At 42.2% G+C, this 13,594-nt stretch overlaps 1 protein-coding gene across 1 annotated transcript in view; it reads left to right on the forward strand.

Moving 5' to 3' along the window:
- WWC2 (WW and C2 domain containing 2) overlaps positions 1 to 13,594 on the forward strand; it is a 161,700-nt gene that overhangs the window by 1,529 nt on the left and 146,577 nt on the right. Inside the window, exon 2 of the mRNA XM_019534348.1 lies at positions 6 to 26. Within this exon, the coding sequence (XP_019389893.1) occupies positions 6 to 26 (21 nt within the window). The remainder of the gene's footprint in view (positions 1 to 5; positions 27 to 13,594) is intronic.

Raw genomic sequence — 13,594 nt, forward strand, 5'->3', positions numbered from 1 at the left:
ACCAGCTGGATCGACCCCCGCGACAGGTGGGGGGCCGCGCCGGGAGGCTGAGAGACCCGCAGGCCTCGCCCGCGCTGGTAGGCCTCGGCTTTCAGCCCTGCCTCCCCTCCAGGGCCTGGGATGGTCGCCTCGTCCTCTCCTTGCCCCGGCCCCAGACAACCCTCCCGTGGCGGGCTGGAGGACTGGGGAATTTTGTGTGTGTGTGTTGGGGGCGGGGGAGACTCTTCCAAACCCAAAAGGGACCTGAAACGAGTCGTTCAGCCCCGAAGACTGCCTGCAACTTTACAAAAGGGCTTTTCTTTTCTTTTCCTGTCTCCCTACATCAGCTTTAACACCCTGTCCTCTCTCTGTGACTGGGAGAGGACAGATTGGCAGATTCTCTGGCCCAGAAAAGCTCAGGGTTTACCACAGGGATTTCTTTTGCTTCCGTTGTCTTGGAAGCCTCAGCGTTGTCCCTAAAAGCGGGTCATCACAAAACAGAAACAGACCCCCCCCCAATGACTTAGAAATGACATTATGCCTTTATGGCTTGCGCCTGGCTGAATTATCCATGAAGGTCTGGGCTTGTGTTTCCCTAATGAAATGAGAAAAGGCACCTTGGGATGCGACTTGCTGGTGTCAGAGCCGTGCTGCTCTTCAGTGGCGTGGTGAAAATTTTGACCAGTATGGTAGGCAGGGTCAGGCCTGCTTCCCTGACATATACCATATACATTATTAGGACTATCTTATAAACCTGATAATCGGTTTCCTGTCCACTGTGAGACAGCTTACATGCGTTTGTACATTCCACCAGTGTGGCGATGTGTTCACAGAGCAATGGTATTTGTTACACCTGCTTTAAATACTGACTTCTGCAGTTGCTTGGTGACTGTTTTTGACTTCTGGTTATTAGCATTGGTGAAACAAAGTTTTGGGGTTTTTTCTTCCAGTTACTTTTGTTCCAGATCTGTCTCCTAATTTGTGTTGTACAAAACAGACGACAAGAAAGCCTAAATGCCTCAGTAAAGCAAATAGAAGGTGAAATAAAATTATGATGACATTTATCTCTGTTACTGCCTCTTGAGCAAGCTAATTTAAAAATGAAAGCAGCACTAAACAGTTTGACACTTTTTGATGGATCCTTTGTCCTGAAAATATTTAACAGTATTTATCTTATATTTGTCTCCTAGTAAACGTAAGCCTTTGGTCCAGTTACTACTATGCTTTCTTTTGAATATGTACCTACAGCTTGCACCTCTCTCATTGTACAAGGATTAACAGAAGTATTATTATGTCTTTGTGTGTGCGTGTGTTAATTTATTGATTTGAGGCCAAGTGAAACAGTTTAAGTCACATTTAGCCTTGAGCTTGATTGCATTTTCTTTAATGAGGACTAAAGAACTGAAATCCTTGTTTAAAAAATGTAGGGGACAGTGTTTGGAGTATCTCCATTAACTCTTGTCAATCTTGTTTCTCGCTATTACAAAGCAAACAGAAGAAGGTGTGTTGCACTAGGCACTCAAGGTGAGGTAATCTTTAAACTAGCATACATGGCTCAGTTATTAAACCAAGTTACTTGCACAGAAGAAGACTGATGAAGAATCTATACACTATCAGGTTATAGTGTTTACATGTGCAAAATCTGTAATTTATATGGGTGACCTGGTTTGAAACAGTAAAATAATTTTCTTGAAATGCCTGTGATATTTTCACTTTAGGCCCCATTATATTTCCAGGCAGTGTTATAAAATGCATACCAAAACTGTAAGGGGCATATTAAAAAGTGGCAGGTAGACTAACAATGGACTTTCAGGTTTATGGTAGCACAGCAGAATCTGGATTCTTGTTGATCTTGGAATGTATGTGAAATTGTGTAAAAATGAAGATAGGGTGGTGGTGGACACTATAAAAGATCCTGAGAATGACTTTACAAAATGCTAATACCTGTTAATCTACATATGTTCAACTTTACTTAGATCCCTGATATAAGTCATAACATCTTTATAAAATACTTGTGGAATACATTAGTACAGGGGTTCTCAAACTCAATCTTAAGTAGGGTGACTTTTTAATAGGCTGTCTTGAGGGCAACTTCCATCCTATTTGCAATGTCATACTATCCCTGTGGGAGTAATGAAAAAGGTAATATTTGGAATTTTTCAATTTTTTTAAATCTGTTTTTTTTTAGAAATCTTGGAGGATCTAGCACCATGTGCTCCTTGTGCTCATCAAGAAGTTCTCCAAGAGTTACAGTTTGGAAATTTCTTCATTAGTGGAGGAAATTAACAGCTTCTAGAAACAGATCTGACAATCCAAACTCCTTTAAAGATTTGCTGAAATTTAACTAGCATAGGAATGTAAGAATTTTTCATTATATATAATGACATAGTTTGAGTGCTTTATAGGTCGTCATAACATGATATCCCTGTCTCCAGAGCACTTATATTCTAACATCTTGTTACTGAGAGTATGGAACAATTCTGCTGATATAGTGATATTCTTGCACAGTGATGAAGAAAAGCTGGAATCAGTTCCTCACCCTTGGGTTTCGATTTCCTCACTTTGCTTGTGTGACTAACCCCTGGGATTTGGATGAGACTTTCATTTCAAGCGGAGAATTATTTGGCTCCTGGATTTATGCCTTTTAAGTCTGTGTATATTGGGAGTGCACTGGAAGGTATGTAGACTTTGTGGAAGACTTGGTTAAGTCTTGGTTCAGGATGGTTTAAAAAGCTCAACAGTTACACTTAAGGTGTTGTGCTGGCCTGGCTAGAAGATTATTGGCTACAAAGTGTGTATGGAAATGTATGGAATGTGAAGCATGCTAACATGAAGAAATGAAATTGAGTTCCAGCAGTAATATTTTACCGTCTTGGCTACAGTATCTCTGCTTCTGCTCATATTTTTTTAGGATAGAGCAAACTGAAAGCTAACCAGTCTTGTCAGTTTCACCAGTGGTATTTATATCCAATTAGGCAGAAGTGAAATGAATAAGAATAAAATAGATACTTTATTGCTCAAGTATGAGAACTGTAGAGATGGCTGTCAGCTGGGGAAGAAGACCCAGTAGAAGGTAGGGGAGGGTTAGAGTAAATGTGCCCTGCTTTCCTGTGCTCCTGTTTGACATACCTTTGAGGCAGAACAGAAGCTGCTGAAATAAGCTACAAAAATCTAGGGTAGAAGCAAAGTAACAAAGGCTGCTTACAGATGTGAACTCCTCCTCCCAAAAAAAAACAAAACAAAAAACCAAAATCCCCAAACAAACAAAAAAACCCCAAAACCGACAACAGTGCTTTAAGCTCAGTGTGCCTGTTCATCGAGTTCATTAGATGCCCAGAAGAGGCATCACGTTAGTTTGACCCAGCTTGCCCAATGTCTGTATAGATCCCATGCTTCAGATGAGCTTTTTGGCGCTTTTGTCTAAGAGCTGATTCAATCAGCGCCAAAAAGCCTTGCTGAAGTGCCTGGTCTATATAGAGGCTGGGACCCAGGTCAAACTAACCTGCTTCCTCTTCTGGTAAAGCACTTGTTTTTTGTTGTGTTTTTTTTGGCGGGGGGGGGGCATGTCTGCCAGTGGCCAGAATGTTTCAGTCTTCCAGCAAGTAAGCACATAGACCTTCTGTTGGTTAGAGGATACCCTTCCTATTGGAAGCTAAGAATGGTGGAAGCCAAGCATAGTCTTAGAGAGAGTAACTAGATAGCAGTTCCATCTCTGTCCAATTTCAAGCTGTTCATAGGCTTCAAGGTTTCTTTCTTGGAATGTCAGGCTCTCTGTATTTTATATTAGTTTCTGGGCTACTGGGTGTTGGGTGCATTTTGAGTGTCCCAGTTCAGATTGCCAGACGCTTGCAACAGGTGTTCTTCTAACAGCTTGCATAAAATGAATTCCACATCATAAACCCAGTTGGCCTTGATCAGTGAAATAATTAGGACAGGGCAGCTGGGAACATGGCGGAAAAAAAATGGCTGTTATGCAGTTGTGCCCCCAATAGAAGTTGCTGCTGCTCGTGTGTGGCAGTTTCCCCGGGCACCCCCCTGCTGCCTTATGCCTCTGCCCTGATTTAAAGGGTCACCTACAGTTTTGTCAAAGTGGTCAGGAAATGAATTGGCATGAAGACCAGTTAATCCCTAATTGCTTCAAGGGGTATTTGTGATCTATCTAGCTTGACCTATTCAAAGATACACTGATATGATTTCACAGATGAAAGTACTGCTCTTTAGATGTGTTTTCTTGTTAGAAACTATTTTTTTGTTTGGGCAGAACATGTTTGAAGGCATGTCAAAGTCAGTCAGCCACAGAAAATTTGAAAATGCAGAAGAATGAAACCTGTGGCAATAAACTGCCTCCATATGACCAACTTGTCAGAAAGGAAATATGTGAGAATGTGGTGGCAATGGTGAGGGAGGATACCCTTCATATGCATAGAAACTGTGGCGCTGATTTTAAGTGGTGGAGACTCAGGGGTGGTGATGAGCCAAAGTCAGATTGCCCCAGAGAGACTACTGCACCAGAATGGTTTAAAGCCATGCACAGGATGGTGGTGAATGACAGAAATCAGTAACCAGGGCCATAGCTGAGACAGTTGGCATTAGCACTGGTCAGTTCATGCTATCCTAATGATTTGAGTGTGAAAAAAGTGTCAGCCAGATGGATGGCCAGAGTGTTCAGTGCTGATCGGTAGAGAGCATAGCTTGTCATTTCTAGGGAATATTTGGGGCAGTGTCAATCAAACCCAGAAAGAATACTGAGTAGGATTGTGACTCAGGATGGGATCTGGGCTCACGTCTGTGATCTTGATATCAAACAGCAGAGTGTGCAGTACAAGTGCACACTATCTTCATGTCCAGATGAAAATCTAGAATATAGCGTCAGCCAACAAGGTCACGGGCACAGTTTTTAGGACACCAAATTGGATGATCATGACTCTCAACAGTGGGGAGTATTATATTAGTGAACAGCTGTGCTTGTCTTGTGAGAAGCCATTAAGAGCAAGAACTGAAGAAAGCTGAAGCTAGGAACAGACACTGCATTTGTCCCTGGACAAGCTGTACTTGTTTGTCCCAGAAGAGAAATATTCTGGGATTGGCAGGTACACATATCACTCTTTTAATCAGGATTTAGTGAGCAGGTGGCTGCACTGCTTTTCTACTGTTGCCTCGATGTTGCAGCCCCAGCATAACCATTCTGGTGCATTTTGCAATGTCCTGGCATAAACTGTTTGTAATTCTTGTCCTGAAAGCCTTTTTAGGATTTATCGCAGGGCAATGGACATAGACATCTAAATGATTGCACTTTGTCCTGGGATAAAATGGTTTGTCTCGGGATGAATCCAACATCTGTTTTTAGCCTGAGTTGAGGAGTGATGCTTCTACAGAATAAAACATCATGCCACACATTCCAGGTTGTAGTGACTTCTGTGAGCAAATGTGGCTTCAGCTTCTTCCTTGTCTAACTTATTTATAAGATTTAGCTCATTCAGACTGCTTCAGTTTTAGAAACAGGCAGACCTTTGTGGGAAGAGTTCAAGTGATGATAATGAGGTGGCTACAGTAGCTGAGGTGTTTCTAGACATGTAGGACAAGAACTTCTACAAAAGAGGCTTAACCAAGTTGGAGCTTCAAGGGAACTATCCTGAAAAATAAGCAAACAGTTGAGTGTAAACTCCTTTTTGTGCTTGAATGTTTTGGAATGCCCTTTGCATCCATTCACTTCATCACTTCCAATTCCAGAATTGGAATGCATCTAAGAAAACTTAGTTCGTCACTGCCATACTAAGAAATATTCCTCTCATATTTTAGTGTTTCCCTGATAGTGACTATTTTAGAAATACTCTGTCCATGTAACCAAACCCAGGATTTAAAAAAAACCCCCAAAACCAGACTCTTAGTGGCCAGAGGCCTAATCTTATTATTTATTAGTGGCTATGAAAGATAATAGTTAGATGAGCACCTTGCCGGGGTCATCTGACCCCGGTGCTCTTTCCTGCCAAGGCAGGGGGTCGGACTAGATGATCTTCCTAGGTCCCTTTCGACTCTAGCTACTATGAAACTATAATTTTGATGTGTCAGCACTGAAATGGAGAGGATACGCTGCTTGCTTTATTACTTCCAGTTTCTGGGAAGAGGAGGTTGAGCTTTTTCCAAAGTGAACCTGAACCCTGCTGGAAAGTATTCATCTTCTGCAAAAGTATATGGAACAGCCCTGCTGATTTATAGTGGTTTCATTATGTACTGAAACCTGGAACTATACTGTGCTGGCAAAGCTGTAGGTAGGATCAGGGGCAACGTGCACCCCCTGAGAATGGCAGTGCACCCCCTACAAAAAGGTTCCGCCAACAGTCAGTGGTACCTGTGGGTGGTCACCACTTGCCACCCTGCTGCCGACACTGCTGGCGATGTCTGTGGGCAGTCCACAGTCCCTGCTGGCCTCTGTTGACATTCCTGGTGGCGGCAGTGGGTGGTCGCCAACCCTTGGTCAGTGCTTGCCACCCCCCACTGGTGGTGGCATCTGTGGAAGCTCCCCAGCTTACCGCTGCTACCATGCTCCTGCTACCACCATGACCCGCCCCTCTCCCCCCCAGCCACCAGGGGCATCATTGTTCATGGGTAGGACTGGAAAATTAAGACCAAGCAAGAAGGTGAGAACAGGAAGGGTGACATTGTAAGGCAGCAGCATTAGAGAACAGAAGTAACTGGTGGATCTGCTCTTCTGGGTAGAACTAAGCAGAGCTATGACAGATTAACATAATGTCTGTTTTTCTTTGTTTAAATACAAAGTCCGTGTGCAGATGAGTGCAGCTGTGCAGTATGTGGTGCCGCAGACACGTCTGTAGTACCATGTACCACATGTTCAGTTGTTCTCCCTGCTGCAAGGGAGCAGTGCAGGGTTTTTTTTTGACCCCTGGATATCCAGGGGTCAAAAAAAACCTGCAGGAAAAAAAGTGGAGCAGTGTCTGTGGGGACAGCTTACACTGCTCAAAACTGGAGCCGGCTACTGGCCAGGCTTCAAACAGCAGGATTATTGCTCCTGCAGCCCCAGGACGTAAATATATAGATAGGGCTCCACAGGTTACATAGGGAAGTAAATATATAGATGAGGTCCCCCAGGACCCCAGGAAAGGCTGCTGGGGCCAGCCCAGTGCTTGCCTCAGCCTCCCCTACCCCACCCAGAGCACACCAGAGAGCTTGTGACATAGGCATTCCTTGGGAACAACTAGCAGCAGCAGCACAAGGTGCGCCCCTGGTAGTTGCCCCCGGGCAACTAAACATCCACACTTGTGTGGATGGGACCAAAGTGTCCAATGTTCAGGATGTGATGAAGGGATATTTTTGTGTAAAATTAATGGTTATCATGATTACAGTTTCCTTAGCTAAGAAGGCCTGAAAAAGCTTTAAATATTCATGGAAAAAAATTAAAAAGGGTAAAGTCATAAGTCCTTGATTCCAAATGCATAGAAAATGCAGTTGTCCTTTATAGTGTTAAATTGAGAGGCACAATCTAGTCATTAGATTGTGAAATATGAGTATTTTAATACTGCTTTAAGTGCAAATGTCAACATGACCTTAACCATAGAATCACTAGAGCATCTATCTAATACATATTTTGTACAGTAATTTATAATAGCTTTCTCTTTTTTTTTTGGCTGCCAAGAATAAGAATATGTAACAGATCATCTGATGATATACTGAGGAGTACAGCTTTTTGTATGAATAATTCTACTGAGAATCTTTGGCATCTGTTGCTGTTCCTCTTCTTTTTGCTTCAGTCTACGTGCTAGCACTCATTCTCCTTTACCCTCACACCACATAGTTAGGTCCCATCTGTTTCTGCCTGACCATGGGCCTGCCTTTGACCATGTATAGAAACTACTGGTCCCTCGTTCTGATTTCATTGGCAGGTTAGGAACTCCTTAATCTGACTGATAGTTTTTTATTTTAAATAAAAAATGGGTGGTAGAGGAATTTAATCCATAGTGAGATGCTAGCAGTGTTTGAACTCCTGGCCTTAATTTCAGCTGCAGATCCTGTTGTCTCCCGGATTTAAATGGTGCATGAGACAGAATTCTAGTATTACTAATGCATTGGGGAACTGTGATAGCATCAGCCAGCCTTACAGACCAACAGAGATTGTGTTTTTTAACAAGACTGCCACTTGCTGTGAGTGTGGGTAGGTCTGCTTTTAAGCTTCCTAAATAAAATATCAAATATTTTTTACCATAAATTAAAATACCATGGTGACTCTCAACTAAGAGCTTTATCGATTATATCTTAAGGGTTATGAAGCTACTTGACTTCCTTCATCTCAACACACGTAAAGTTGACTAGTCAGTGGGTGTTGTGTTCACTTATGCATGCAAGGTAACTATGTTCTTATGTTTAAAGTAGAGAATTGTCAGGAGAGACTTAGGTTCTGTCCTTGTTTCCTGCTGAATTGCTACTCGTCTTCAGGCAAGTTATAAATGCTGGTACCTTGGTTTACCTTTCTATATATTTACCTTATTTTGAGATAGTTTTAATTTAGATATAATTGTTGATATTTCCACATAAAGTATAGGCCCCTATTAATGGAAGAACTGTGTGCTTGGGGGAAAACTAACTTTTTGCAAATGACTCGGGCCTGGTTCTTTGTCTTGAATATCCTACTGCTAATACATGGTTAGACAGAGTCATCTTTCAGAACTGGCTTGTGTTTATGCACTAAAAGGAAACAGTGTACAACTGAATTCTGGTTGGGAATGAAGTTTTGCTTAAGCAGATGAAGAATTAAATGGATTTAATTATTTACAAATATAGGCTTTTAAATACTTATATTAATCTTTTTTGAGGCAGGTAACTAGCTTCCAAATCCTGGGGTGAGATCCTAGAGCTCAGCCGTTTCTGAAGGTGATCTAGGAAGGAAAAATTATTTTTTTTTTTCTGTCTTCCTGTGCCTTCGCCTCCCGTCCCCTCCCTCCCCCATTTTTATTTGTCTTTATACTTTTATTTGTACTTTATACTGTGTGGCTGCAAGGAAACAATAAAAAGTTGTGGAATTGTCTAGGAGAGTTGCCCATAGTTTCCTACCATACTGGAGTCCTCTTCTGTCTATGCTATCCTGGAGAATTGCTAATGGAAGGAGCTTGGTCTGCGTTGTTGCCTTTGATTGCAAAGTGAAGACTCTGCCCAGGTTTTGTTTTTTGTTACTAAAGTTACAGCATATTCACAGCTTAGAGGGCCTGTCTTTGCAACTCTTTAATGTGAAACTCTTACTGAAGTTGTGGGACAGCTACAGAACCAGCCCTTGGTTGTTTGCTAGGAACAACCTGCATTTGGCAACGTTCCAATAAATGCTTTATTCCTCAGCTAAGTACAAACCATCAAAAGGTCTGAGGCTGAATAGATTCAGTCTTTGGAGGGTAGTCTAAGCTGCATAAATTGAACTGATAAACAAGTGAACAGACATTCACTTTTGATTCTGGAAATGCAGCCACATGCCTGCAGTGGCCCAGGCCAGAAGCTCTGGGGTGTTAGAGTATGCCTCCTGGCTCTGTTGGAGCAGACAGCTTGGGCCAAGGGTAACCCACACATCCTGTGAGGAGTGGTTTGTAGGGGAGGTGTAAAGCATCCTGGTATATGGGGGGCTGTTAGTTGACTTGAATCTGGAGGGGATCTGGGACAGAAAACCCAATTTAACCTAAATCAGTTAAGTCTGATACTACATCCATCCTGGTTTATCTTGAACTGGTTTTGGCCATTTTGAAAGTTGTTTATGTGCACTGAACTTCTATTGTGTTACTGATTTCAACCAGTTTCTGATCACTTACACCAGTTTATATGTAATTCCTGTCCCTAGGCCTCATGAGTGAAAGTAGATTGGAAATTCCTAGACCTCTTTTAGTACATGTTCATTTTTTTAAATGTGTGCTTTAGACACTAGTGTCTTTGGTGTGCCAGTATGAAAGTTTGCTGTATTCTTACCCTGCAAAGACTGGGCTGTAGTAAATTGAGGGCCACTGAGAAAGGAAGGAATGCAGTAGTTTCACTGCAGCATAGCAGCATCCACAAGCAGATAACTATGGAGGAATGAATAGGGAGGTTCTTGGAATACTATTCATTCTTCTTCTAATATTTGATGAGGTGATTACAGAGGGATTATCTACATGTAAAACCATCTTAATTTGGAAAGAGAATAACAGCAAGGCCTTGTCATAATTCCTTGGGAATCTGATGTGGGAATTTTTTGTTTAGAATGTGTATTGAAGCAGTGACATAATGAAATGAACTACAGTACAGTCGCAATTTACATGTATTTAATTTGCGTGAATTCAGCTTTACGTGCTTGGCTGCTGGGGCTGGCCGGGAAACTGCGCGTAGTGTGGCGCCATGTGGTATTCGCCTGCACGCACCGGCATGGCTAGGGGGCTCACACTCAGCTAGCTGCCTTGTCTGGGCCTGGTGGCGGTGGCGGTAGCCACTTGGCATCAAATCCAGCAATTTCAGCTATACACACTGACCTGGGAACGTAACCCCCACGTAAGTTGTAATTGTACTGTATTTGTTTATCTAATTTAGGGTTTATATATATAAAAATAAAAATATACTGCTGCCAATCACTATAATATTTGAGCACCTTTTGTGTTTAAAAAATTGATAGCAGATTCCCTGCTGGAATTCATAGAATCAGTGGCTCTTCTTCTTTTAAAGGCTGATTGGTGTAAACATTTTTTGCTGATTTTTACCTTTTGTTAATATACTTTTGTTAAGGTTGATTTGTTTTAGATTTTTTGGGGGGATTGGTTCAGGCTTTTGAATTAGAAGGAAGATGTTGATTTTTGTCAATGTGTTCTGTCAAGTGAAACAATAATTTGCATTTTGGATAGTAAGAACAGATGCGGTTTCCCAAACTTGAACAGTGTCTCTTCTTAGGAGTCCCTTGAGCTCGCTCATCAACTCTGAATCAATACTGTAGCAAAAGTAATTGCTCAGGCATAGGAGTTCATGAGTTGTTTGGTGACATGCCTTCAGATTTTGATCCATTTTTGCTGTGCAGCACACAACGATAAAGTTCAGTCACTGCATTCCTATGCTGTTTATTCAGCGCTAATGAGATCAAAATTCAGTATCCATTTTCAGAAGGAAACAGCAGATTGTCTGTCCTCTGGTGATGATTTTAATGCCCATAAAAATGAAACTTTCTGCCTCTTAATGGGAGTGAACATAGGGGAAGATGCAGAACAATATGCTTCTTCAATAAGTCTGGTCACCAACATTAAGTAACAGACTTTTGCTCTTTTATTAATATAGGAACAATACACAGCAGCACAAAGTTCATTTGAGCAGGCAACAAGCACTGTTGATTCTTAAACCTTGGACTAGATGAATGATTCTCAGTTAAGCCATCATGACGCTCTGGGGTGCCTTGAGAGCCTTCTAAGGGTGCTGCACAATATTAGCACAGTTATGTGTGCAAACACCTAAACATTTCACAAATCCAGAGATTTCAGATAGGAATCCATAGTGTCCAAAACATTTTGACCTGTTATGGTCTGAGTTCTCTCAAACAGAAGAATTGCTTTATTATTTATCCACAGTCAAGAAATGAGCGAAACCTAAGCTGGCATTTTCTAGACTTGAGTCTAACATGGTTGAAAACCACTGGACTAGACTTAACCTTGCTAATTAGCTTCTGCTGCATGCACCAAGTCACTTGGTAAAAGTGTTTGGCAGTGGTTTCCAAAGAAATGCCATTTATCCCCTGGACCTGTACGGAGTGTATAAACACTGCTTGCTTTGATTAAACTACAGACTTTCAATTAAAAGTTCTTGCATGCAAGTTGCTGTTAATAACACTTCATCTGTATTAAACTTGGTCTTTTTCTTTCCTTCCCTGTTTGAAGTTTTATCCACATATTCTAAATAAGTGTGTCAAATTTAAATAGATGTTTTACATCAATAAGCAGTAGGAGTGTGTTTTTTGTTTGTTTGTTTGTTTTTGTTTGTTTGTTTAATAAAGAGGTTTTTATAATGATGATGCATCAAGTGCAGGAGTGGATTCAGGATTTCCCAAAGAGGGGGTGCAGGAGAGGCAACCTGCATTACAGGGTAGCTGCTTCATTAGCTCCCTGATTCCTTCCCCACCAGTGTGAGCAGACTGCCCTTGAAAGCCTCCAATGATGTTAAGTCCTTGAAGCTGGTGAAAATCCCCCCCTTTCCTTACCTTCTCTTCCTCCTTCCCCAAACTGTTGCTTTTGGTTTTCCTACTAATCTAGGGGCTGGGAGAGCACCAGAGGTGTTCCCACCTGTCCCAGCCAGGCTGCACCGGGGCAGGGCTCATTTGGGGACGGTAACCGTGACAACAGAAGGTCAGAAGAGTAGATTTCCCCCTTCACTGCCCTTGCCACCAGGAGCAGGTGCAGGGAATGGGATTCTCCCTGCCCCACCTTCCTCATTGCCATTGCCGCTTTCTTTGTCCCCAGCTGAACCTGGCCCAAATGCAGCCTAACTGGAGTGGAAAGAAACACTCTGGTGCTTCCCCCACCCTGGGATGGAGGGGAAAGCAAAAGCAGAAGGGGAGGAGGGAAAGGAGGGGAGCAGGATTTTCACTTCCTTTAAGGGCTTAGAGTAGTCCTGGGAGACTCCTGTGATGTGGTCCAATCAAAATAGGGAGTGCAGTCGTGCCACTGCACCCCTTGTGGATCTGCTCCTGAGCAAGTGCTTAAGGCCTGTGATCCATGCCATGTAGGCTTTTATGGTCGTGCAGTAGCACTTTGCAAGAAGAGAGAGGGTCTATCTATGATTCCAGTTGGAGGGCTGTGACCCAAACAATGTTTGCCTTGATTTACGTGATATTTGAGTTTGAAGTTTGACTTCCATTTTACACAGGTTTACTAGGAAGAAGTTGTCAAAATCATTAAAAAAAATTTGATTAAGCAGGCAGGCTGCAATGGCTGGGATTGGGGCCTTTGTCAATATTGTTTGGTGAGATGAAGGGAGCGTTACAGGTAATGGATTCTAGACTGTAAATAAAGAGTGAATTCATTTCTTTTAACCAATGGTAACTACAGAATGCAGCCTCAAGGAGGGAGTGTGCTGCATTTTCATGAGAAATATGAGCGGTATGAAACTTCCTTGTTGAAAACAAACATGCCATTTACTTCACAGTAATTTGTCATCACTCAGTGTTGTTAAAGGGGAAACCCGTAAGTCATTTGTGCATTCCTTTTTGTTGTCAAATGTACTTCATTACTTGGGTTTTGATTTCATTTTTAAACCACTTAATGTTTCTCAGATGGCACAGTATATCCTACACTAGTAGCTTGTCATATCTCTTAAAAAAATGCTCTGACTCATAAGCTTTCTATCAAGTACACTGCTTTAACTCAAAAGCTTTCAAGAAGCTTTGCACTGCAGAAATAGTTGTATTTACTCTTAGGACTTATGACCAGGCACAAACAATTGTCTTCTCTTTTGGAAGTTTACAGCCCCTTTTAGAGATGTGTGTGATAGGAACCTACCTAAATCACGGTGAGACAAAGGGCTTTTCACCATGTGGAGCTGATTTTGCAGCAGCCCTGCTCCTTGGGACTGATTGGTGGAGAGGCCCCAGGGGGGAAGAGGGATCGGGGGTGGGGGGGCA

The sequence above is a fragment of the Crocodylus porosus genome, unplaced genomic scaffold (assembly GCF_001723895.1).
Source record: "Crocodylus porosus isolate Cpor-Errol unplaced genomic scaffold, CroPor_comp1, whole genome shotgun sequence".
NCBI classification, from domain to species: domain Eukaryota; kingdom Metazoa; phylum Chordata; order Crocodylia; family Crocodylidae; genus Crocodylus; species Crocodylus porosus.